This window comes from Taeniopygia guttata, chromosome 1A (assembly GCF_048771995.1).
Source record: "Taeniopygia guttata chromosome 1A, bTaeGut7.mat, whole genome shotgun sequence".
Lineage (NCBI taxonomy): Eukaryota > Metazoa > Chordata > Aves > Passeriformes > Estrildidae > Taeniopygia > Taeniopygia guttata.
In genome coordinates, this window is record NC_133025.1 from 33,556,071 (window position 1) to 33,583,872 (window position 27,802).

A 27,802-nucleotide genomic window follows, 5' to 3' on the forward strand; every position below is an offset into this window, starting at 1 on the left:
CTGACATGAACAGCAAGGGTGTACACAAAGAACCCCATTCTATGAAACGTCCTTTGGCTTCCAAGGCCTCTGAAAGCACTCACATTTTCATACTGCTTTCAGCCAACCACGACCAATGGAAGCATGCCATTATCTACCAAGAAAATTATTTTTCACAGCACATTATTTTTCATGGTATTTTCAGCTCTCGTGACCTTTTTCTGAGCGTGCTCAGCTTCGACGAGATCCACTGTACACCTCTGAGGGGGCCTGGAACAGGAGCTGCGGCCCCTGTAACACTAGCGTATGTGGCGGGCTTGTAATGGCCACACAGAGCGCTGCAAAGCATCCCCGGCGCTGCCGAACACTTCCAACGCGGACAACGCCGAGGTTGGCTGCCAGCCCTGCCCCAGCCCGCTCTCCCTCAGGGCGGCCGCCGCCGCCGCCGCGCCACAACCAGGCTCCGCATCCCGGCAGCCACCGCGGCGCGGGACACCCGCCACACTCCAAACTACATGTCCCGGCGTGCACCGCCAGCGGTCCCGGCTGGGCGCGAGCGCGGTGCACGCTGGGACTCGTAGTCCTGGCCGGCCTCACCGGCACCCCCCCGCTTGCCGCCACTCTCCCGCGGCGCCTGAACTTCCCGCGCACGCTCTGCGCCACGTACGCTCTGACGTCGCATGGTGTCACGGGGCTGCACGCGCCTCCCGCCCGCCCGCGGACCCAATCAGCAGCGCCGGCCTTCGACCCGGCGCCGAGCGCGAGCGGCCGCGCGCGCCTCCCCGCCCCTCCCGCCGCGTCCGCCGCAGCTGCCGCCCCCGCCCCGCCGCCCCCGGCCCGGCCCGGCCCGGCCCGGCCCCTGCAGCCGCGGGCCAAGTGCAGCCGGCGAGGCCGGGAAGACGCCGCCGCCGCCTTCTGCTCTCCTCCTCTCCCTTCCCCCCGTGCTCTGGCCGTGTCCGTCAACATGGCGAGCGCCTCGTACCACATCTCCAACCTGCTGGAGAAAATGACATCCAGCGACAAGGACTTCAGGTGAGATCCGCCGCCGCCGCCCCTCCGCGTCCTCCGCCGGCCCCGCGCTGCCCCTGCGGCCATTGAGCGGCAGCCCCGGGCCTGGAGCCGCGGCCGCCCGGGCGGGGGCAGGTGCCCGGCGGCGGGGCCGGTGCCGCGGGCCCGGCTGTCCGCGCCGCGGCTGCGGCGCTGGGTGCGAATCTATGGGGCTACCCCGGGAAGAAAGTCCCTGTGACGGGAGGCCCTCTACTCTCTGCCCGTGAAGGACGGGGCGCGGCGGTGCGGGCAACGCCGCGGCCTCCACGCATCGTGGGCAGAGATCTCCAGCAGCCAGGAGAGGCCGAGCGGCCGCCAGGTTTGCTGACTCGCGTGCGGACGGGCCAGGGTGGAGGTCTGAATTCCCGACCTCGCAGATGCTCAGAAGCCAAAGGGACGAAGCCCTGCGCAGCCAGCTGTCGCTGACGCTGCCTTGAGCAGCAGAGGTCGGATGAGGTGACCTCCCTCGTCTCTTCCCAGCTTCAAAAAACATGGATCCTGTGATTCTACAATAGAAGCAGGAAGGGATGGCCAGGAGGGCAGACTCAGGAGGGTGCAGTGGAGGGCCACGGTGATAAAGGGGCTAGAGCATCCCCCTTATGAGGAGGGACTGAGGGAGCTGGGTATGTTTAATCTAGAGAAAACAGGAGGCCTCATTAATGCATATAGTTATTTCAAAGGTGGGTGCCAAGAGAATGGTGCTAGATGCTTTTCAGTGATGCCTAGTGACAGGATTCAGAGGAATGGCCATAAAGTAAACCAATAAGTTTTATTTCAACATGAGGAAGATCTTTGTTACACTGAGGGTGGCAGAGCATTGAAACAGGCTGCCCAGGGAGGTCATGGGGTCTCCCTCTCTGGAGACTTTCAAACCCCACCTGGACATGTTCCTGTGTCACCTGCTCTAGGTGACCCTGCCTTGGCAGGGGGGTTAGACTGGATGATCTGCAGAGACGAACCCAGGCGATTCTGTGATCCTAAGGTCACATCCTTCTGGATGCTGCATCTTTTAGACAGTGGGGTTTTGTGCTCCTCATGTAGTTTGGTTCTGCCCCTGTGCATCCAGAGAGAGAAGTCCAGTTAAGTCTTACAGGGACAAGACTGGAATTTAATTTGAGTTCAGGATCTGTCACAGGAGCACTACTTTTCATTGGATCATTTCCTTGCTTTGTAATAAATTAATAGCAGATTAAATGTAAAATACCAGAAAAGGAAATAATACAAATAAACTGTTAAAAACCAGCAGAGATAATACATTTACACAGTATTTCTGGCAAAGCATTAGGTTTAAAAGAATTACATTGTTTTGCTATTGAGTGCAACCAGAAATTCAAGTTGGAAGGCTTTACCTGTCAACGAGAGAATATCAATACAGACAAGGAAAAGGCATAAAATACACTTGTTATTTGTGCTTTGCTGCAGCATCACAGTGCTTAGTTTAAAGGAAAACAGGTGGTGATATATAGAGTTGGGTTTTGAATAATCTTGTTAGGTTTTGAAAAGTGTTTTAGTACTGAACACAAATTTGATATAGGATTTTTGTGTCAATTTCTTTGAGATTTTAATATAATTATATTACTTGGAGAGTTCAGACTAGAAATTTTGGAAATTAAAAAATACTGATTAATCTAAAAAGAGACAAACTAAAGTTGCCTGATTTCTTTAAATTGTTCTGAACTAGACTGAAACATTTTTTCTTCTAAATGTTACAAGGTTTTTTACTGTTTTCATACTAATTTTTTTCTGTGATTAAATGAAATTTCGCTTTTGTACTTAGGGGAGGATGACTTACAGTAAGTTCCAGTGGATTTGTAATAATTTCTTATTTTTATGATTTAAAAACTTTCTATATAGAAGGGGTAGGTTAAACCTGTCTAGTGCAATTGTAGCAAACACTTTTTTTTCCTCCCAGCTGTGTGTAATTAAAACATCTTGTGTAGTTCCTTTAGTAGAGTACACTTCAGAAGTTCTGTTCTAGTAGCTTTGAACAACTTTGAAATTCTCAAATATTAAAAAAAAAAGTCTTAACATAGATTAAAATATAATGTTACAAACCATAAAAAATGAGTGATGATAGACTGGCTGTTATGTAGTAACATTTTATGAAACTTTATGTGTATTTTCATAATGGATAAAATACTATTTAGTTCCAGTAATTGTAAGTGCATTTGTTCTTAGATCACATCTGTTTGAATAGGGACAGTGTAATTATCTTGTTGATATCAGGGAGCAGAGTGTAGTTCAACTGTTCAAGTAAGCAGTCTATTGTAAAAAGTAATCTTTTTTTTTTTTTTGGATAAACTGACCTGTCTGATGCAGAGCTGGAATATGATTGTCCACATGGAAGCTTGGGCTTAAGTTCTAAAATGGACAGTCAGGTAAGGTGGCAGGTTACAGTCTGGCTGTGGAAGGAGTGTCCTCACTGCAGCAGGAGAGTGACTGCTCTGAGTACAGCTGCCTGCTTTGCACCAGGTAAAGATTGATGTGCAGGCAAGGGGAGTTATGAGTAGGTGTTTGGGTTGGTTTGCATGTTTCAGTGGAGGAGTCTACCAGGAGAGTGTTGTAGTTGAGTGCAGAGGCTGCTGGTGCACCAAGGATGTGCATGCTCTGCTTAGTTTAGGAACAGACAAGTAGGTGATGAGTGGACATGATCTTCTAAGGCTAGGAAATAGGAGCTATTGGCCAAGGAAGTGAGAGGAGGCGATTCAGTTTTTAAGAAAGGAGACAGTTTTTGAGTGTTCTAGTACTGTATGACTTCATGTATAGCCTTAAGTTAGGTGCTATCTGTTACCTTTACTTACCAAGTAGCCTTATTCATTACTGTGCTTAAAAGCTGATGCTTTGCATCCACAGCCTGTTTTTGTGCACATCTGGTTCCTGTCAGACTGCAGGCTTGCTTCAGTGGGACTGTTGGGAGTGAGTGAAAAAGTGGTGAGGTCTTATCTTGGAAACACCTTGAGACCATTAGACTGGAATTATTAAAAGACAGGACAAGTTGAGGTCCATTATGTGAGGTTAGGCATCTGGCATTTGTGATGCATGTTAAGATTATGCAGAGTCTTGGCTTTCATTTTCAGTAAAAAGTAGTATCTGGCATGTCAAGCTGCAGAGATAACCTTCCAAGCATGACCTGAGCTAAATTGATGTCTGCTTGAGGCTGATGTGCCTTAATGTCACCCTTAACTGTTTAACTACAAGCCCTTGTTTGGAGTTTTGAATGGGGGTTGGTGTCAGTACCAAAGCCCATAGGATTTGTAATTGAGAAATACATCTGTATTGCTGCTTCTGAGAAAAGAGGGCACTTACAAAAGAAAAATGGATTGTGAAACAGACTTCAGAAGGAAAAGAAACAGAAAGCAAAAGACAATATTTTTGGAAAGTAATTTTTCAGTATGTTTTTCTATTGGTGGGTATGACTGTTATTAAATAGTAAATTAATTGATATGAAATATGATTTTATTTGCTTGATCTCTCAGTAATTAATTTTGTTCTTTGTTGTGGCACCCTGTATTGAGGGCTGGATAACTGATCAGCTCTGTTTTCTGAGCTGTAAACAGGCTAGTGTGTACGAGGCAAGAAAATGAAAAACACGTGGAACATAAGCTTAAATTTTATTTCTCTCTTAATTAATTAAAGTTTGACTTTTGTGAATTTTATGGGAGAATGTTTGAGAAACTACATTTTTCTGCTTGCTTAAAACTTGTTTTAAAATGAACTCAGAGCAGAGATAATTTTTTTAACAAAGTTAAAAAAAAAACCTCGTTTTTTACAATATCAGCATAGCTCATGGAAGGACTGTTTAAAATCTGTGAAAGTGTCAGTTTTTCTTTGTGGAGACCATGTGGAATATCATGTAAGTGCTGGAAGTAAAATATGTAGCTGTTCTCATAAGAGAAAGGTGATGACCTAACTCAGTTATTATCCTTTTCAAATACAGTTTTTCTTCCTTTTTATTTTATAAATGCTGCTTGCATCACAAAACAGACAACAGTAACTCAACGTTAAATGTGATTTGTTTGATAACAAATTATGGAAACTGAGAATCTTGAATTCTGAGCACTGTGAATAACCCATATCCCTTTAGCAATAATTATCTCACATATTTTGTCAGGTTTATGGCTACTAATGACTTGATGACGGAACTACAGAAAGATTCCATCAAGCTGGATGATGACAGTGAAAGAAAGGTGGTGAAGATGATATTGAAATTATTGGAAGATAAAAATGGTGAGGTGCAAAACTTAGCTGTCAAATGGTAGGTATTCTTTTTCTATGATGTAAAGAATTGTATAATGACTGAACAATATAAAGCACTTTTGAAAACTCAAATGACCACTGCTTCACAAAATAATTTTGAAATTTATGTCCCCACAGGAACCCTTATTCTTGTAGACTACCTGCCTTAATTGTTGTAACATGCAAAGCTATATTTTGTTGACATTGGGGATTAATATTTGGGGTTTCGGGTACCAAATAGCACATGCAGTCCTTGCTGGAAGTATTTGAGTGATGTGCTTGTTCTTTGGTGATAACGCTTGATTGCTAAATAGATACTAAAAGCTTATAATTCAGTGCTAGTTGCCACATTGATACTTGATGGTGAGACCTTAGATGATGTACAGGGGAAGAATTGTAGTATTAGAATTGTTTTCAAGCAGACATGAAAACATGAAAAGGTAAAGATATGGCCTTGGTTATCAAACGTGGAACTTACCTATTCAATAACAGTCAGAATACTGATGGTTTTACAAGTTTTACAGGAACTGTAAATGTTTTATGGGATCAGGGTGCATTTACTTGCATTTCAGAGACTTCTGTTGCTTCACTGCCCTCTCTTCCTCACTTTATTGAGCTTTGTAAATGATATGACTTTTCCAGAGCGTCCTTTGAAGAGGAGCTACATTTCCTACGACTTTTTGTGTGCTTTAAAGAAGGCTTCTCTTAAGAGGCATATAGTGTTCCTGAGAATGCTTCTTGCTTGTAAGCTCAGGTTTTTTTTAATCCTCCATATACACTACTTATATTCCATGAGGTACAGATTGAAGTAAACTTGGTATGCAAGAGCTTGAGAAGTTTCACGTTATGACCAGCCAGGTTTGTTTTAGCTTGTTATTCTTTGTAGTTTGCCCTGTCAGACTAGCAGAGCAGAAAAAGCCTGTGTGTACCTCTGCTTATGTACTTAGAAGCAGTGTTTGCTTCAGCTTCTGAAATGTTGTAAGTGATGGTAACCAAAACCTTGCACAGTCAAACTGGTGTAGGAAGTCAAATTTCAAGCCAGATAATAGCGATATTAGCTATATTAGCACTATAATTGTCACTACTTTTTCCCTGCTGTCACTAGGGATGCGGTGTTGTTAAAATGTCTTACTCATCTCCTTTTCATAACAACACAAAATACCCTGTTTCTTTTTAATTTAAACTTCTGGAATGTCTGAATTCCTTATGGTTTCATGTCTTTGAAACAGATTGCTTATACTCAATGAGAAGAGCATATTGTTGTGAAACTTGGCTCAGGCTTAGAATTGTCTTTGTGTGCAATAGCATTTTGTGGAAAAGTTACATTTTAGCATACATGCAATGCTAATTTCTAATGTACATCCTAAAGTTGTTGTGAAGTTTAGATTAATGCACATAGGCACATACATCACAATCTTTAATGGCAGTGTAAAAATTTAGGATCTAAAGTACAGGTAATGCATATGAAAACATTAAAGGTTGCAGAGGAAAGAGAATGAGAAAATAGATGACTTCTGTGTGTGCACATGTCCTGTTCCTATTAACAGTTCTTCAATTTTTAAAGTTTACTTTGATATATTGGTAAAACTCTTGGATTTAACTAATGGGACTGAATCTCTTTCAAGTTTGGAGTGTTTTTGAGAAATCCAAATAATGTCAAGGAACAGTGTTAAATTTACTTTAATGGGACAAGAAACATCATAGAAAAGTTTTTAGGTGAATTGTGAACATCCTTGTAGAAGGTGCACACATGTACATTCTGGAATGCATCAAGTTGACTTGATTTGGTTTTTGTGTCCCAATCACTTGCAGCTATGCTTTGAATTAAAAAAAAAAAACAAGCCCATGACTCTTTTAGAGTATTTCTTCTTAAAGCAGCTTGTACTCAAAAAAAGTCATGACAGTTATAAGCCTAATGCTGCTGCTTCTTCCTGTTTTCCTGTTCTTGTACTCCTTGTTCCTTTTCTCACACTGCTTCTTACCTGGTTTTGTCACAGACTGGTTTAGGGACTCAGTTTTCTGGCTTAGTGCTAGCTTCCTGCAGTTTAAATGTTGGTAGAAACACTGGTGGGGGTGAAGGATGGGAGAGGCTGAACACTACTAAGCTGTAGATTTTTAAGGCAGTTCAAACTGATCTGAAATCTTCCATCTACTACAACACTGGGTGCAAGCCTGATTCATTGGGAAGTTAATTTCAGCCAGCGTATTTTTCTTGGCTCTTTTAATTTTAAATATTTTGTGCTCTTGTGTATTTTTGTTAAGCATTTCTTGGCCCTTCAGCTGAGGAAGGCATAAACTGTCTTTAGATCTCTCTTAATTGGAATGCTGTGGTGAACTGTAGAGACTATCAGCAGTAACTTTCTTCAGACCCTTAATGACCATTAAAGTATAAATTCCGTCTCTTAGAGGATTTAAGACAGCCCAATGTACTTTTCAATCTACACTTGAGATAGATTTTTTCTTGAGGAAGGAAGAAATTCCTTGTTAGGGGAACTTCTTCAGGTAGATCAATGGAAATGCTCTGAATAAAACTCTTGCATAAGAATCAATCTTTGAAGATATGATTCTCAAGGTCACTGAACACAGCAGATTTGAAACAACTTGGAGCAACTGTAAAGGAGTGTTTATTTTTAGGCAAGTGTAGCAACTGGTGAGCAGTGTTCCTGGTTTTGCCTTATCTGATGCTTGCTTTTGCACTTGAGTAAGAGGAGCTCTATTGGTTAAAATGCTGATGAACTTGTTTTTTATCTCTACAAAGCACACTGGTGATTTTGTTCTTGCTCCTTTCAATTACCGTATACTGGTTTGGGGCAGGATGAATTATGTAAAAGCAAAACAGAAGTCAGTTTTTGGGTTCATAGTTATTTGGGTAGCTACCTTGCAAAATGGTTGTCCAATTTCTGAATAAAAATGAAAATTAATGAGCTGAATTATTAGTCTTGAAGTAAAAGTTGGCCTGTTGTAATCTTTGACCCTACAGAGGGGAACTGAGTTTTAAGTTTTTTACTGTAGGCAGTAGATGAAACCTATGTCAGTAACAACAGGTTGTTTACCTTGTTTTTCTTAACTGCCTGTAAAATATTAAATGTATTTTTGTTGTCTCCATTTTTTTTAAGGAATAGTTTATGATTTACCTGATAGTCATAGGCTGTTTTACCATCAGCCAGTGTGGAAAAGGCTATTCTTACAGCATATCCTTAGTTTATAGCTAAGTGTAGTCCAGCATGGTATCCTGTGCACCTTATAGCAGCAGTAGTTACATTGCCTGTGGATTGATTAAGATTATGTGCATTCAGGTGTAGTCAAGCAGTGTGGTTTGTCTAAGCGTAGGTATTGTGTTGGTATTGCTTGTTCCTCATTGCTGATAATCTTGGTAATGCTCTGTTGGCGCAAATTGCACATTGTTTCATGTGTTCAGTGTTTTAGTTTAAGGATGAACTGTTTCTCATTTTGAAGACTTTGATTTCCTGCCATTTAAACCTACACATAGAAATTTTTATTAGTTCACACAGTGAAATCTTTCCTGAAACCAGTTAAGAAGCCAAACATACTCAAATCTATCTAGAGTGAAAAATAATAGGTAGGATTACAGTAAGCACTTTCAGTGATTCCTCTGTGTGGTACTGTAGTTTCTCTGCATTTATCAGCCAACTTCTCTGGGCAGTAGTTCAACATAGGGAGCTCTCCCTGACGCTGTGAGTCTGAGTCATTAGTGTGAACAGGATGATGCATGCATTGGCTGCTGTGTGGCCGATCCAGTTCAGCAGCTTTAAAGCATTTTATATGCTTTGGTAATACACTACTGCACATCATGCTATACTAGTGATTATACAACAAATCAAGTTGTGAATAATGTGGGTTTTTTTTTTTTAATTTGTGAATTTTAATTTTTCCTTGTAAATGTGCTTATTCCATAGCTGTTAAAATATGCCAGTTGGAGATTATAATTGATTATATGTTGGTGTTCAGCTTCCTAATACAGAGCTATGCTATGAACACCTTTATTTCCAAATACGTGTAACTTAAAGGAGACAGTGTGTTGCTGTTTATTTCCATAGGCAGCTAAATGAGCTTTGTAGAGAGAACGTAGACACAAATTATTGGCTAGTGAAAGGGAAAAGATTGAAGAGCACTTAAAATGATCCAAAATGGCCTTCAAGTATATAAAATACATGCTTAAGGGCAAAAGCTTTGTAGTCAGAATTGATTTGATGCAAGAAGGTTATAGTTTACTTTCAATTTCTGATAAGATTGGTTTGTAATCTTGGACTAATAATAAGGTCTATAAGTGATACTTCCTGATTTTGAAGACCAGAAAAGCTTGAGATAATATTTTGCAAAATTAATTTCACAATTGTTATGTCTGCTTTGCTGAATAAATAGGACTGAAGATGTTGATTCAGGTAAAATATGGCTCAATACTTTCCAGAAACTGCAATTTATAGTGTTTGTTAAGATCAATCCAGTAGTTTGGTCATCTTTAAAACATTAGCAAAAAGGGTGTTTCTGATTCTTAGCTGAGATGAATCTGATTGACTGGTCTTCACTGTGATTATTATAATTACTTAGAGGTTGCATTTGAAAAATAAGCATATTTCAATCAAAAGAATTCAGTAGTTATTCAACAGTTCAGGTTTAAAACATGGGATTTTTAACCTTGTGTACTGTAGTCTGTTGACTAGGCACAGGGAATTCAATTTCTCTGGACTACCATGGAGTACCTTGGAATTCTATTGGTTTCTGTTTGAGCTGATTTGTACTTGTGTTGTTTGCAAAACAATTTACTATGCACCAAGAATAGATGCATGCAACAGTGCGGTGAGTATCCACTGACTAGCAGTGTTGTGTATTTGAAGAGAAACTCAAGATGTGTCAGTGAATCACGGTGAAGGAGGCTTGACTGAAGAGTCAAATCAAGTTGTGAAGAAAGCTGTAAACTTTTCCTGCAACTGGAGAAGATGTTTCAACTGCAGCCAGAGATGGCTTGCTGTATTTGTGTCTCAGAGATAATTATTGGTAATAATCTGTGTTTGCAAATGTTTGTGTACAGATTTATCAGTTTTTAAGTTAAGTTAGAGGCAAAAAGTCTTTACCAGATTAGTGTTCAGAAATTATTTTAATAATGCATTATTAATTTAACATAATTGAAGCAGTAAAATTAGCAGATTAGACTGGCGATATGGTCCTCCAAACCCGTCCCTAGTCTCAGGGCTAGTAGTCTTTAGTGGCTGTAGAGATAGTTTAATTGAATTTAAATTTAAATAATTAAATTAAAGGGCAATGTTAGGTTAGGGCATGAGGTCTGACTGCTTTTAAGGAACGTCTCTGTCAGAATTGTTCATTTCTGCAGAAGCTGCTGAAGCAAGTAAGAAACCATCCGTCTTCATTTCTGTGCACTTAAAGGGCTTATTTTTATACCTTTGATCAGATACCAGTCAGTATCTCAGTTAACAGTTCTCTTGAGATTATCTGTATGCTGTATTTTCTAAAAGTGTAACCCCAAAGTTGTTGTTGTATATTTATTTTAAGGTTATATGTAAATCTCCATTAAATACTCTACAAATTGAATAATTTGCAATCTTTCTGAATTTGTAGCATTGATGTGATCATAAAGCATCAGTTTCAGATGTCTGTGCCCTAGTTTGATTAATCTCAAATTCGTTCCAAGTTCTGTGTATTAACAAAATGGAGTTGCAAGTGATACTTCAGTGTCTGATTTTGGCAAATATGTTTTGCCTTTGCTGCCTCTCCGTCCACCCTTCCCCTGCCCACACCCCCCACATGTATTTTCAGCAGGTTTTACCACATGAGTACACAGATGAGGGGGAAGGAGAGAAAGATACCAAGCAGGTTATGGTTTGTGAAGGAAGGCATGGAAAGTGCTAGGTGTGATTGCTGTGGGAATTGCATATTCCTGGGTGTTAAGCTAAGTGTTGTGCCTCAAGTGCAGACATTGTTCTGAGTTCATGGGAGGTAAGGTGTTGTGAGCATGGCCATCAAAAGAGAAGCTCCAGGTTTGCCTAACATGGTGACAGACCACAGATGCCAAAACTTTGAACCTTACTCTGGTTACTATAGTACAGTAAGTCACACATAGTGCTTGAGTGCAAGGGCTTGCTTGTCTATATCCTCCTCCTGTTTTCTCTTGCTTTATGCCTTTTGCTTCTGCTAGGTAATTTTTTATAATAATTAGGTCTTGCCCCTGTACATTCTTGGACATGGGGAAAAAGGGTAGCAGCAGTGGGGTACATACAACAGATTTGGGGATGGAAGATGTGTTTTGGGTTTGTTTTACTGCATAGAGCTGTGACCGAACCCAAATGTTATATAGAATAAAGATGCAGTAATTAAGAATATTGTTTACTTGTCTGTGAATTATGCAGACACTGATGGTCAAGCATGTAACCTGATGGCTCTGGCTAGGTTAATTTTTGTTACAAATCTTGTGAATTGAAGACTAAGAAGGACTGTGGTTTTGAGACTGAAGCAGAACAGCCATACTAAACGAATTTCCAGCTCCAAATAAAAAACATGTACTAAGCAAGTGTTTTGTTACTAGATTTATAGAGGTAAGTCCAACCAGATGAAGGTTTTCAATTTTAAAATTCTGCTTTGCTACCAAAACCGACCTGAAGTTTTATGACTTGAATGCAAAATACTGGAAAAATAATGTTGCCAATTTAATACTCTTCACTTGTTTATACAGCCTGGGACCTCTGGTGAGTAAAGTGAAGGAGTATCAAGTGGAGACCATTGTAGATACCCTCTGTACAAACATGCTTTCAGATAAAGAACAGTTACGTGACATTTCAAGCATTGGTCTTAAAACAGTGATTGGAGAACTTCCCCCAGCTTCCAGTGGTAAGGCATTTTGTTCTAAAGACTTTGTGTATTTTTATCATTTACTGACTGAAAAAAAAAATTAAAGTTGGGAGTTTTAAAGAAGAGGATTCAGTTAATTTAGCATTGGAACTAGTTTCAGGATAAAATCATGGCACAGATAGCCTTTCAGTTTCTCCTTCTCTGACTATATTGCCAAATTTTACTAGCTTGACAACTTTTTTTTTTTTTTTTTACTGAAGGATTGCATTAATGTGGAGTAGAAACTTAGAGAATATGAACTTCAGCATAACAAGTTGTAAAAGTTTCTATTTTAATAATTGCTTGGTGGAGCACATCTAGGCTGCAGTAATGCTAAATCTCATCTTGGTCTTTGGTTAATAATACACTTTAAAAATTATTACAACTCCTGTATTTTTCTTTAACCATCTGATTTCTTGTCTCACTTTCTAGGAATTGTATTTCTGGCAGTTGCCTGTTAAATTAGTCAAAGTCTTACCTGTAGGTTTAAATGAAGACAGTCTTTCCTCTGAAAGAGACACTAATGTTGAACAGCTCATCGGTTAATAGCATTACTTTTTTACTCAAGTGCTTTTCACATATCATAGTGTAGGATATGGATGAGACTAGAGACTAATTAAAAAGGCTTTGGAAATTGCATTTTTAGAGATTGAGGTCTGATTTTGATATCCTGTTTGAAAATTGACATGTAAATCTTGCTTCTAGCAAGCAGCAGTGACATGCATAAGCCTTACATAAATAACTAATTTTAAGTAAGTTGCTTTAAGCTTTTACTCTTTTCTTTGCTTACACAAAAGAAGATTTTTGGGTGGAGGTAAAGCTCAAACAAAAACGTAGGCAAGTCTTCAATATAATTAATATTCCTAATATAAAAATAAACAACATGTTATTTTTTGCTCCCAACTCAAACACAGATTGTTCTCTTTTTCTTAGCCTCCATGGTAACATATTAGACTGTCCACTCGTTATATTTTACTTTTAATTGTAGTTAAGAGTGAGCCATAATATATATAAATTAGATTTACTATAGGTTGGAATGATATTAATTTCACATTGAAATTTGCAAAAGGTAACTCAAAGAATTTCATGCAGGTGAACATGAGTACTAACCACTGGGCAGTCATTACCATGACAGGAGTTCCTTCTCATAATTACTTGAAATAATGTTAGACAATTAGAGGGAAGGGGAACTATGAAGTTGTTATAAAGACATTTTTACTTGTATTTTAAAACACTTCAGATAGAAATTTTCCCCCTTTCTCAAATGTTTCAGGAGTATTTCTGCTACTTTTAAGTAGCTTCTTGTGCAAAATAATTTTATTTTGATTTTTTTGCCGTAAGAAGTGGCTCCATCTGCTGCTGTGCTTTTCCATACCATATGGTTTATACATTAATTTTTACCTATAGTCCTTTCATTTATAGACGTCTTGTGGCTTTCACTTTCCATTGCTTGCTCTTCCAAAAGCAGTGTTCTGTTGTGTATACCTTCTGGGACAAGAATCCCTCCTGCTTAACATGTTTGTACATAGATAGTCTTTTCAGCTCTAATGCAGAGCATACGTGACATCAGCAGAGTGGCTGCTTATGCTTGTTTTATTCATTGGAAAAAGCTTCTTTATGTAGATTGGGTTGCTTTCCATAGTCACAAACATCATCTCTGGTGTTAAAAGCTGTATTTTTTTTTTAATATTATGGAAATGCTGAGGTTTTGTTGTACTTTCAGGTTCTGCATTAGCAGCTAATGTTTGCAAAAAGATCACAGGGCGTCTCACTAGTGCTATAGCCAAGCAGGAAGATGTGTCTGTTCAACTGGAGGCGCTGGATATCATGGCTGATATGCTGAGCAGGTAAACATCCCTCTTTTAATATGCTGGTGAATGCTCATAAATACTACTTAAAGCTTGAACTTCAGTTTTCCAAATGTTAAAATTACATTATTCAAAGTGATATGAAATAATATGGTAATATAATGTGTACATGAAACTTAATTTAGAAAAAAATATGTGAATGTATTGAAGATAATTGGTTGATCAATTACTAATGTTCTGAGAACTGTAGTTTTAAGCTTATTTAAGTGCTTATTGTTTTGAAGGTATGTTTTAAACTGATTTCTTCTTTTAACAAATTCTAAAACCTGAAATTTTAAAGATTTGATTGGAATCTTTGTGATGTTTGTGGGAATATTTGAAGGATTGTTTTACAGTATATGAACAAAGTTATCTAGATTCAATTGGTTTTGAGTTTGTGTTTTGTCTGTTTTAAGGCAAGGAGGACTGCTTGTTAACTTCCATCCTTCAATTCTGACCTGTCTGCTCCCCCAGCTGACCAGCCCAAGACTTGCTGTGAGGAAAAGAACCATCATTGCTCTTGGTCACCTGGTTATGAGTTGTGGCAATATGGTTTTTGTTGACCTCATTGAACATCTGTTGACAGAGCTGTCTAAAAATGATTCCATGTCAACAACTAGGACCTATATACAGTGTATTGCTGCTATCAGTAGGCAAGCAGGTCATAGAATAGGTAAGAAAAATATATTAATTATCTTTTACTTTGAAGTTTTCCATGGGAGTAATTACTTAGCTATTTTTTTTTCTCTTACCAGGTGAATATCTTGAGAAAATAATTCCTTTGGTTGTAAAATTTTGTAATGTAGATGATGATGAACTAAGAGAGTACTGCATTCAAGCCTTTGAATCTTTTGTTAGGAGGTAAGTCATTCATGGGTACCTATTTCAGGCTTTCTTAAGATGTAATAGTGTGTCATTTGATTGTAAGTTGTCAAGAGATAGCCTCCTTCATACAAAACACTCTTGCAAGCTTTGAGCTGGCACAGTTTCTATAACTGTCTTGTAACTTAACTCTTAAGCAATGTGTTATGTCTGTATTCTACAAACTTTCTACTGTGCCATTGCTACTTGTGCAAACAAGATGTGGGAAGCATTCTAATAATACTTGTGTCCAATAATGGTTGTAAAAAATTGGTATCCAAAGGCATAAAAGCCCCTCGCAACCTTCCAGTCTTGTAGATCCTGTTACAAAGTGGCATTACCCTTTCTAACCTTACCTTTGAATTTCTGTAGTTCAGAGGTATGCCTTGATGTTGTCTTGGCTAGTCTCTCCAAAGTACAGTATGCAGCATGAAATCTTTTAAGAATATTTTAGTACTTCAAAGTAATTTGCCGATTATTGTATTTTTATATTACACAGGTGTCCTAAAGAAGTTTATCCTCATGTATCTACTATTATAAACATTTGTCTTAAATATCTTACTTATGATCCTAATTACAATTATGATGATGAAGATGAAGATGAAAATGCTATGGATGCTGATGGCGGTGATGATGATGATCAAGGTATGTTCTCTTTTTGGTTTGGGGGAGAGGATGAGCCTTTGATCCTGTACCCATCTGAGAAAATTGGTGTGGGTGGTAATACTCCTGAGTACCAGCATTTGAATGACTTGTGTACTTTCATTCAAATTTTGTACTTCTTTTAAACATGGCTAATGAACTCATTTCCTGGAATAAAAGTATGGGATGTTGATGCTGGAGATCAGTAATTCTGAGAGTGAACATAAAATACAAGACAAGTATTTTAAAATACCTGAAAGGTGGAAAAAGGCAGAAGCATGTCACATGACATAACTAAAGTGAGAACATCAGTTAATGAATTGAAAATACATATACAGCATGGGAAAGGCTTCTCACTACTTTCCACTATAATATATTGGTACCTAATGCATAAAATCAGAATAGATTGAAAATTACTCAGTATTTTTCGGTAGGATAGAAGTGTTTCAGACTGAAAGGTATAAGGTATTTTATTGTTAATATGGTGTCAAGCATTGCCAGATGCAAGCTTTGTGAAAACTTGGACACACAAGTAATCTGAACTGAGGGCATAAAATTCTCATTACTTAAGGAAGGAGTAAGCTACATAGTTGTTGCTTTAAGACCTGAAAAATCGATATAATTATTTTATACTTTTTGGTTTTTTTGGGGGCGCTGTATAGTTTGATTTATTTCTAGAAAGAATCTTGATCAGCTAGTATTCACTGTTGCTTTGTTGTTTATGTCATGAATAAAGAAGAATATGCTTTAAATCAGTAGTCAGGCTGGAAATATGATGGGGAGCTCCTTTTCCTATTTGCAGTTTAAATTAATATGTGTGGAAGACTAGCGTGAAAAAATTGGCTGAGAATTACAAGTTGAGCTATTTAGAAGACTTTTTATGTATATGGTTTTTAATGTAATTATGAACCTATTTCTTCGTGTGTCTTATGCAAAGAACCCAACTTTTTAATTGTTTAAAGAGTGTGATCTTTTTAATTGTTTAAAATAGAACTTGATGCTTTGCTTGTCTAGATTTGAACATGTGCATAATTTATTTTTTCAAGGGAGTGATGATGAATATAGTGATGATGATGACATGAGCTGGAAAGTGAGGCGTGCAGCTGCTAAATGTCTGGATGCTGTGGTTAGCACACGACACGAAATGCTTCCAGAATTCTACAAAACTGTATCTCCTGCTTTAATAGCCAGATTCAAAGAACGTGAAGAGAATGTTAAAGCAGATGTTTTTCATGCATATCTTTCTCTTTTAAAACAAACTCGACCTGTGCAAAGTTGGCTTTGTGATCCTGATGCAATGGAACAAGGAGAGACACCTTTGACAATGCTTCAGAGTCAGGTTATTTCTAAAGATTCTTGTTATCTTTGAGAAGACATGTTGAAATTTCACCCTGTTCATAAGGATAGTTTGTTCAATGTACTTTATCATGCTTTCTTCATACACAGGTTACAGTTTGTTCCTGTAGTACTAACATAGAGGGCAAACTGGGTAAACTGGCCCAAAAAAATGCAGCAGTCTTAGAAACTGAAATTGACTCATACAAGTGTGCTTATTTATTTCAGTTGTTTACTCACTGCATGTCTTGTGTCATTTAGCCAAATTGCCAAAGCAAAAGTTACTTTGTGCTTTCTGTATCCAGACATAAGCACCAATGATCAAGATAAAACTTGATCTGCTGCAACAGATTTTATTTGCAGAATAGAAAGGATAATGCTGAAAAACTTAATTGAAGTGAATTATTTAGGTGACTTTTCAGTTGTTGCTCTCTATAGTTTCAATAATGCAAATCACCTTTCAAAGCTAAATTACTTTTTTTTTTGTAAAGCATTTATTTTGAATCTTCATTTCTCAATGTTTCTGCAACTTCTCTAGTTCTGTAGAGAAATCAGTGTTAGGATGCACATATTTCTTTATATCCCCCACAGTGATCAATAATGAAAACAATGCCAGCTATTGAATCAATTAACAGACGTGTGATGATTACAGGTTCCCAACATAGTTAAAGCCTTGCACAAACAAATGAAAGAGAAAAGTGTTAAGACTCGTCAGTGCTGCTTTAACATGCTGACTGAGCTAGTAAATGTGTTACCTGGAGCCCTAACACAGCATGTTCCTGTACTTGTACCAGGTATGAGAAATACAGCATTAACTTAAATACTTACTAATAAATGGTATGGGAAGTTCTGAAACATCAAAATATTGAAGTCCCAACTGTGCTTTTTGCAAAAGCCTTGAAGTGTGACTTCTGTTGAAGAAGGAAAATGGCAAAATAATAAGCTGTTATATATATCCATATAAATATTTTATTCATATATTTCCGTTAGTCTTGAAAAGAAGATTAAAGGGTTTTTCTTCTTTATTAAATAAAAGAAGTTAATTTGATTCTTAATTACAAAATCAAACCGCCTTCTTTTCCAAACAGAGAAAAATATTTTCCATAGTTTAGCTTTTAAAACTTAAAATGTTGACATTTGAAGTAATGGTGAAAAGTAAGGTTGGAAATGTTAAAGGTTCAGAATTTCTTTATAATTAAGAAAATGTCATAAACCATTGAATGGCTCATGTCTTTTGATGGAGAACGCTTAATAGCCAATTGGTTGAATAAAGTGATGAGAGGGGTTTGGAAGCATTCAGAAAGATGGGGAGCCAGAAGGCGTAAATTCAGTATAGCGGCCTTCCTTTGGAATTTTTGAAGTGTTCTAGCAGACTATAAATACCTGCCCTAAAAATACATTTTTTGATTTCTTCCAGGAATAATATTTTCACTGAATGACAAATCAAGTTCTTCTAATCTGAAGATAGATGCTTTGTCCTGTTTGTATGTGATCCTCTGCAATCATTCTCCCCAAGTCTTTCATTCTCATGTTCAAGCATTGGTACCTCCAGTTGTAGCTTGTGTTGGTGACCCATTTTACAAGATAACATCAGAGGCACTTTTGGTTACCCAACAACTTGTAAAGGTTATTCGTCCTTTAGACCAGCCTACTTCCTTTGATGCTGCTCCTTACATCAAAGATTTGTTTACTTGTACAATCAAGAGATTAAAGGCTGCTGACATTGATCAGGAGGTGAAAGAAAGGGCAATATCTTGCATGGGTCAAATAATTTGTAGCCTTGGTGACAGTCTAGGCACAGACCTGCCTAGTACACTTCAGATCTTTCTAGAGAGACTGAAGAACGAAATCACTCGGTTAACTACTGTGAAGGCAATGACATTGATTGCTGGTTCTCCTTTGAAAATAGATTTGAGACCAATCCTTGGAGAAGGAGTTCCTATTCTTGCTTCTTTTTTGAGAAAGAACCAGCGAGCTTTGAAGCTGGGCACTCTTTCTGCGCTAGATATTTTAATTAAGAATTACAGTGACAGCTTGACAGCTGCCATGATTGATGCAGTCCTGGATGAGCTTCCACCTCTGATTAGTGAAAGTGACATGCACGTATCACAGATGGCCATCAGTTTTCTGACAACGCTAGCTAAAGTTTATCCTTCCTCCCTGTCAAAGATTAGTGGCTCCATTCTCAATGAACTTATTGGGCTGGTAAGATCACCCCTACTTCAGGGTGGAGCGCTTAGTGCCATGCTAGAATTTTTCCAAGCTTTGGTTGTGACTGGTACAAACAATTTAGGCTATATGGATTTACTGCGCATGTTAACGGGTCCAGTGTACTCACAGAGCACAGCACTTACTCACAAGCAGTCTTACTATTCTATTGCCAAATGTGTCGCCGCCCTTACTCGAGCCTGCCCTAAGGAAGGACCAGCTGTTGTAGGTCAGTTCATTCAAGACGTTAAGAACTCGAGGTCCACAGATTCCATTCGTCTTTTGGCTTTGCTTTCTCTTGGGGAAGTTGGGCATCACATTGACTTAAGTGGACAAATCGAGCTGAAGTCTGTAATACTGGAAGCATTCTCTTCTCCTAGTGAAGAAGTCAAGTCAGCGGCATCATATGCCTTAGGCAGTATTAGTGTTGGCAATCTTCCTGAGTATCTGCCATTTGTCCTGCAAGAAATAACCAGTCAGCCTAAGAGGCAATACCTTCTTCTGCATTCCTTGAAAGAAATAATTAGCTCTGCTTCAGTCATTGGTCTCAAACCATATGTTGAGAACATCTGGGCCTTACTCCTGAAACACTGTGAATGTGCAGAAGAGGGTACAAGGAATGTTGTTGCTGAATGCTTGGGCAAGCTTACATTGATAGACCCAGAGACTTTGCTTCCACGACTCAAGGGATACTTGGCATCAGGTGAGGAGTAGTAATGCATGTATGTGTTGAAGCAGATGGCTTTATGATACATGTTAATAAATAGATCTAGTTTTTCAAATTACTTCCTTGTATATTGTGTCTTGAAGTTTTGCTCCCCTTCTCCAACAATGGAAGTTTAAGGTTTTTTGTGTTTACTAGAAGTTGTTAGTCATACACAAGAATAACTTGTGTTCTGCTTTCAGGCATTATATTTCTGTTAACAGTGTTATGTTTTATGTTTAAGACAGAGCTATAAACTTGAAGGGGGGAAGGAGCATGAACGACTAAGGGACAAATTAACAAACCAAATGCAACATTTTGACCTTTTGGTGTAAATTACTATTTTCCTAATTTTCAGATAAGGATTCTGAAGTTTTTTAAGAATTAGGAAATATCTTTGTGAATAATTCATTAATCAGTCTCATATCAAGAACTGTATTCACGTGTCTTCTTCAGGTGCTTCTGCTGTAAATGGGAGATTTTTTTTTTGTAGACCAATGTGTGATCATAAATAATCTGTTATAATAGGCTTATTGCTCAAATTATAAGGAGATAACATTACATGCTTATTACAATGTTATAGTATTTCCCCCCTGTTTAAAATGTTCATCTGTAGGTTTGAGTTACGTATTGCATTGCTAGCAATAAACAGCATTTCTTTTTTGCTGTTCTTGAGAGTATTAGATGTCGAAGAGTAATGAGTAGCACTGAGCATGATTTAGATTCTGTTGTTCTGTTTTAATCTTGCATGTTCACACTTTTGTTTTGTATTAGGGTCTTCATATGCTCGAAGCTCAGTTGTTACTGCAGTTAAGTTCACTATTTCTGATCACCCTCAACCCATAGACCCACTCTTGAAGAACTGCATAGGTAAGTACTCCACTTATACTGACAGCTTCTATGTTTTCAGGCAAGAGAGTTACATTTTAAATTTATTTCTTGTATTACCAGAAATAAATATTTTGAAGATACTAGAATTATCTGCTAATAATAACTATTGGAAGAGTTACAAGATATTTCCATAGTAGCCAATTATTTCTATTAACACTAATTTATTTGAGTTCTGAGCAGTAAAAATTGTGTCATTAAAAATTCTATGTATTGACTTTGTGATGGGCAATACAAGAAGCTAATGTTTTTAGTAGGATGGGATCCAAAAGCTGATTTCCTTTCCCATGTTTTTGCCAAATTGTATCAGTTTAATGTAGTAACATGTACTGTATTTACCGAGAAGTGTGGTCTTGGAAATATTTGATATTCAGTCACTTAAAACTTGTATGCTTATGTGAATTATTCTGAGTATTACCACATTTTCAATTGTAAATACAGGTTGTTATTTTTCGTAATGCTTGTAGTCAGAAAGCATTTGGAATTTTGTGTATTTTTATAAGGTAATCAGAGCTTTAAGTGTAACATCAGTATGACACAGACTTTTGCAATGCTGTAGCTTTCGCATTTGTATAATAAACTATTGTAGATTTTTTAAAGATGGTATGAATAATTTCTGCTTGGTTAATTACAGGTCTAAAGATCTGTAAGAATTGTCTGTGTTTCTTAACCTAATAGGAGGGGAAACATTTATGCTGAAAAGCGTAAAGTTTTGTAAAGAAGAAGGTTTTTATTTATAGGGAAATGAAATCAGTTTCCTGTGTGTTATTTTCATCACTAAGCTTTTTTGTTTTTTAAGTAATATATTCAAGAATTATGCTTGTAGGTTTTTCCCCCTCCCCTGAAGCTGCTTTGCCCCTTTGGTTTCTGGAAATATTTATTGATTATTCAATCAAAAAGCTATCAGAATCTAGTACTTTAAAAATCTCAGTCATTTTGAGTTTTGTTACCCAGCTTTTTGGTCGGTATAAGAGTTACTTTGTCTTTACACCTTGTTGGTTTTCTCCTTAGAAAATGTTCATTTTTCATGGAAGTTGCTACAACAACTTCACAAACATTGAGGATATATTCATGCAGTCATTTATCTTAACAAGACTGCGTTACGGAAGTATAGAAAAATGTAATTTAAAAATGCCCAAAGGTAGGGGGGCATGGGAGAGGTGGTGCTACATTAATATATACTGAGTAGGCCAATTTTATAGTAATTAAGGTATTTTCAGAATATGCCAGTTTGAGGGTTAAAAAAGCAGTATGTTAGTAGTTTCCTTAAGAGGTGTTCTGGAATTCCTGAACTGCAGAAATTGAAATTGGTTTTCTAGTGCATATTTTGAAAGAATGTTAATAAATGGAGAAGATGAAAAGTTAAATGTAATTTTCATTAATTTATACAAGAAGAAAGTTTGTATGTCATTGTGATGGCCGTTTATTTTGATGGCGATACTGTTTCATTATATGCAGTACTATATAATAATTATATAAATATTTTTCATATTATGATAATTACTCCTTTATTTGTGTAAACATGCTGAAATAGCTGGTGTCTGTTACATTAAAATAACTCCTGCACTAAATTTGTCTTTTTGAAAGTTTAAAACTAAGCAAAAATATTTTAAAAATTACAAATGTAAAAGATCCTGATAGTTGCTTTCTTTCTATATGTGATTGCAGGTGATTTTTTGAAAACTTTGGAGGACCCAGATCTCAATGTCAGGAGAGTAGCCCTAGTGACATTTAACTCGGCTGCCCACAATAAACCATCTTTGATAAGGGACCTCTTAGATACTGTGCTTCCTCATCTTTACAATGAAACAAAAGTCAGAAAGGAATTAATCAGGGAGGTAAGCTAACTGAGAAGAACAATGCTAAATTTGTAAGTAGGCTATTTTTTAAAAGAAGTGTATTACTTAACTTTTTTTTTATTCACTGACAGGTGGAAATGGGACCATTTAAGCACACAGTTGATGATGGGTTGGACATAAGGAAGGCAGCTTTTGAGTGCATGTATACGCTATTGGATAGCTGTTTGGATAGACTAGATATATTTGAATTCTTAAACCATGTTGAAGATGGTCTGAAGGATCATTATGATATCAAGGTTAGCTGTCATTTTTCTCTGTGAAAGCAGTGACTTTGTCCAAATATTTCAAATGTTGAATAGACTGAAATGGTAAAAATGTTGCTTCATATGCTTAAGTACTTCACTACCTTTGCCATTTTAATTAAATTGTGTCTGTTCAGAAGGTTACACAGCATGGTGGGAAATATATCTCCATATATGTGCCAGGCAAAACTGTTGTTAAATTGGGTTTTTTTTCCTCACCCTAGATGCTGACCTTTTTAATGCTGGTGAGACTGTCTACCCTTTGTCCGAGTGCGGTGCTGCAGAGATTGGACAGGCTCGTTGAACCTTTGCGTGCTACATGCACAACTAAGGTATTTCAACTTACTTAAGTTCATTGTTTTGTGTTTTCTTATAGAAATATGAATGAACTTTAAAGAATACCTTTGTCCTGCTGCAGTGTTTCCTGAGTTACAGTTGATAAGCTGTAGTAGGCAGGATAATTAGATCAGGAATGAATGAATGGATCTTTGTACAAGAGTTAAATTTATTTAAATTACAGATGGAGAGATAGAATTTTAAGCGTCTTTTTAAAAACCCTCTGATTCTTTGATGCATTTTCTGTTGTTCCTTAAAAATTCAGCTGCCAATGGGACAACTTGTAAATCTCACTAAATAGATTAAACTGGAATATTGAGAGTTTTTCTGACTTCTTATGGTGGTGTTATTTCAGAGAAGCATTAGCTGATGAAGGCAGTGTACAGTAGTTCTTGTTTTGTTAGATTTTTTTTGCCTTGACTTTTGTTAGAGTTTTTGTCATTTACCCCACCTCTTCTTCATTAATATTAGAGGATTATTGGATCTTTGTAGTTAGTCTCCTTCCATTCCTGCTTGGTCTTGATTCAACTGCATGCTCTTACAGTCATTTATTGCCTGATTTACCTTGCTTTTCCATTACTCTAGTCTGCTATATTTCACATAATGAGAATTGACTGCCTTTAATTATAATTTATGTTTGTAGCACTGAAATATCTTTGAGAATAATAACAGAAGGTTGAGCAGTTATTCTAATGAAGGTCAACTTCTTTAAAAGGTTTTGTTCGCTGGAAGATGGGAGTACTGTGATATTAGCAGTTTAAAGTCATTTACTGACCTTACTAGCTAAAGGCTGGCTGCTATAGTTGCTTTGATTTGGTGATTGACTTGGCAGCTTACAACTTTTTTCTGCTTACCTTGCTGTGTTGAAGCTTCAGTCAATTTGTAAACTGCTGGTAAAAATTCTGCTAAAAAGATATTTGGGGGTGTTTTTTGTTTGGCTATTTTTTTTAAAAGCGTAGATAATTTTGAGAGGAAGTAGGTTTTTTTAAAGGCATGTTTATTTAAGATTGCTATAGAGGGAGAGTTGAGTAATGTTTCAAACATATTTTCATTTTTTTCCATAGGTAAAGGCAAACTCGGTGAAACAGGAGTTTGAAAAGCAAGATGAACTAAAACGATCTGCTATGAGAGCTGTAGCAGCACTTCTAACCATTCCAGAAGCAGAGAAGAGTCCATTAATGAGTGAATTTCAGTCACAGATAAGCTCTAACCCTGAGCTGGCAGCCATCTTTGAAAGTATCCAAAAAGATTCATCATCCACTAACTTGGAATCAATGGACACTAGTTAGATGTTTGTCTAATGGGGACCATTATGTTGAACCATATGATGCACTGAATTGACAGGTTATGAGTAAGAAACAGAAAAAGTATCTAATCTACACATTGTTCCACTTTATTTACCTTTATGGAGACAGTTGGCTTTTCCCATAATTGCTTTTCTAGCATTTATTTCAGAAGTGTATTTCCATAGTCCAGAGTTTAACCACTCTTGTTTTAGTGGATTTGGCCACATTTGGGAATTAAAAAGTTGAGTCATGGTGTATGGAAATAAACTCCAACATCCATTTGCCCTGTAATGTTTAGGATTAAAATGTCGAAATTTTGTGACCATGATTTTTTTTTCTTTTAGTCATTCTTTCTACTTGTAAACAAAATGGGGGGAGGTGGGAATCAAGTGTCCAGGTGCACCATGTTTTTTGTATGACTTTTTATTATTTTTTTGTTTCAGCTTCGTAAATTGGTTTGACTGGCAGATTAATTATGTGTAAGATTTATTACATTAAAAGGAGTTTGGGCACAGTTCAAAAAGAGCAGACATAAATGTCATTTTTACAGATGTGGGGATTAGAAAACCAATATCCCTGTTGTGCACACTAATTTTGCATGAGCAAGTTTACAAATATATATTGTCTGTAAAACAGCATGTGCAGTTTATTCGTAATACAAGTTAAAATAAGTTCTACTGTATCAGTGCAGTTTTCAGGTATTTTGACATATAGGCCAAGAGATTCATATAGGAAGGGATGAATGAAGGTTTGTTGTCTTAACCTGGCTTTTTAAAATTCCAGTAATATGACCCTGCAGATATTCTTACAGTAAACATGACTATTTCTGCAGTTGTCATGGGTTTTCATTCCCGAAAACTGAATCCACGGGAATTAAGGTGGACAAACCATAAAATCGGAAGGAAACAAGATGGAGGTAAAATGAGCAGAGAAAACAAGAGCTGCTCAGTGGTTCCTGAACTTGGCACTCAACTTTGCTTTTATGATAAAAGTGTGAAGGAAGTTTCTTCAGTGAATTCTTTCTCCTATTCTTTACCTGAAAGCTTTTTTTAAGAACCTAGACAAGTGTTGCCAGACCATAATTTTGTTCTGGCACGTGGCATCACCAGGAGGCTGCAATGCTGCAAGTGCCATACAGTATTCTGGTGAGACAGGAAATGGCCAAAAGGCTGGAGAGAGATAGGGGGCAAACAGAAGAAAACCTTCGGTAGATACACTGAGGTAATTTAGAAATGGACCAGAAGTGGATAGCTGGCAGTCCCAAAATGAACTGGATTTGGGAATTTAATAACAAAAAGATTGGGGACCACTGCCTCATTACTTTTTTAATGCAACTGCTTAGTTGTCTTTTTTTTTTCTTCTTCTTCTCCTGAAGTCAGATACGAATTTGAATTTTTTTAGTTAACTGGTCTTTTTTAGCTAGTTTGATATTTTGGAAACCTGTTATGTGGGTGCGTAGCATAAACTCCTACGGGACTGAAAAAGCATTCATTTTTATGACCTTAGTGACAGTTTCCTGTGAGCACTGAGGCTTGGGGGCAAAATCTTCAGCTTACATGCTTGCAGCTTGGGAAAAGCAAAGGAGATATTGGTACATTTTACTTTAATAGAAGGACCTGAACAAAGAAGTCCATGAACTCATTCAATAGTAACAATTCTAATGCTGTAGAAATTTTTGAAAATGTAGCTTTCTCTGTCTCCAAAGTCTTCATACTAATGTAACAATTGTCTTCTAGAAGTAGAAATAAATGAGATTAAACATACAAACATATCTAAATGTCATGAAAAGGATTGGGATGACTAGAGAGAAACCATACAGTAGAAAAAGCACTGTGAATTAGGTATATGTTATCTTACTATATAAATCATTACTTTAATTGCAGCAATATACAGGCCTCCTATTTAAGAATCTGTTGTGCTAAATAGTTGTCATACTAATTTTTAAACTTTTTGCGTTAAGTTTTCAAAGTATATTAAAATGTTTTCTAGATCTAAAGTTAGATGTGAGAATGGTATAAACATGAACTGTGAGGCTAAAATAGGAAAAGGGAGTAGGTGACAATGATAAATGAACAGAATATTTGTAGTTGAGACATCTGTGTGTGCTTATGCACTACCATAACAAACACCTGATGTGGTGGAGGCAGATCATCTTCACTTTGTTTTACAGTACTTTACAGTGGAGCAAGCTGAAGGACAGAAGGGAAGGTTGAGCTCTGTTACATTGTGAATGCTTTCTTGCAGAAGGGTAATCTTCACTTTGACCACTGACAAAGCAGGTGGGAACATAAGAACTAAGTCTTCCCTGTAAATTTCAGAAATTCTGAGTGTGGTTGTCTCCACGTAGCAGTTAGTTATTTTGGTGACATGGGAAGACTAATTCATAAAGATTGTAACTGCACCATAATTACTGAGATAATTTATCCGTACCAAAATCTAGGCCTGTTAGGTGTTGAAATTCCACTCAATTTCGCTGGATCACTAGATTGAAAGTTTTCTTTGGTTTTCCCTCTGTGTATCCAAGTACTAGGATAAATCTGGTGTGTTTATGCTTTTAGATCAATAATGTTCATGTAATTCTGTTAAAGATGATGTCAAGAATACCTGTAGCTGTTTTTTAAATGCTAAGTATTTGAAAATGAAATAGGAAATTTCTCTCACTAAAACAAAACCAGCATTCTGAAAGGCTGCTCTTAGGATGTTTGGTAAAATTAGAACTTTCTCTAGTATTTTTCATTACTTTGCACACAGACAATTGAGACCAATTAACAAGCTTGTGCATAATAGAAAAATTGTTGGCCAGTCCTCACATTAGATTTTTGGGTTAAAATATTTTTGTATCTCAAAAATACTTCATGCTCTGTTTTTTAGTGAAAGAACTTGCCATCCTTACAAGAGAGTTTTTTTCTAAAATTATAAATTGAAACCTACAAATACTTCAAGAACGCTGCACTTCAGTAATGTAAATTTAATTTTTATATAATTTTCATTCAAAGTATGGCACCTAATATAGCAGTTGACAAAATAAAGAGAGCTGTACTACTTCAAGTTGTATTTTTTGAGGTGTACAAAACAGCACATAGCCATGTAAACAGCATTGCTTCCCTCAAATGAAGGATTATATTTAAATGTTATGAACTTGAAGATAGGAATTAAAAATCCATATCTGCTCCTGTTGTATTTGCCTTAACAAATGTTCTCAATAATGAGGCTTGGAACAAGTTCACCCTGCACTGGTGGACTTAGTAGTAGGGATTTAGCAACTGTTCTCATACTTACTGGTACTTCTTCTCCATTACCTCCACTTTAAAAAGCAAAGTAACATGTGGCCTTGGATGTGTGTGTGTGGGTTGTTTTTATTTTGTGAGTCCTGATCGTTCTGACTGAAATAATATTTGTTTCTGCCAAACAGTTAAACTTGCAGCCTCAGTTTTATTTTCCTGTTGCTCTAAACTGCAGATAAAATGTCTAT

The 27,802-nt window shown here is 37.4% G+C and overlaps 1 protein-coding gene across 1 annotated transcript; it reads left to right on the top strand.

The window, feature by feature from the left end:
- The first annotated feature begins 747 nt into the window (after positions 1-747).
- CAND1 (cullin associated and neddylation dissociated 1) lies at positions 748-27,747 on the top strand. Its single transcript, XM_002189111.7, has 15 exons — positions 748-1,011; positions 5,138-5,281; positions 11,969-12,123; positions 13,847-13,970; positions 14,387-14,643; positions 14,726-14,831; positions 15,331-15,476; positions 16,520-16,812; positions 17,461-17,602; positions 18,226-19,719; positions 20,494-20,589; positions 22,276-22,445; positions 22,538-22,702; positions 22,933-23,040; positions 24,109-27,747. Exons 1-15 carry the CDS (start codon positions 944-946, stop codon positions 24,331-24,333), a joined length of 3,693 nt encoding a protein of 1,230 aa, XP_002189147.1. The 5' UTR covers positions 748-943; the 3' UTR covers positions 24,334-27,747.
- The last annotated feature ends 55 nt before the right edge of the window (positions 27,748-27,802 follow it).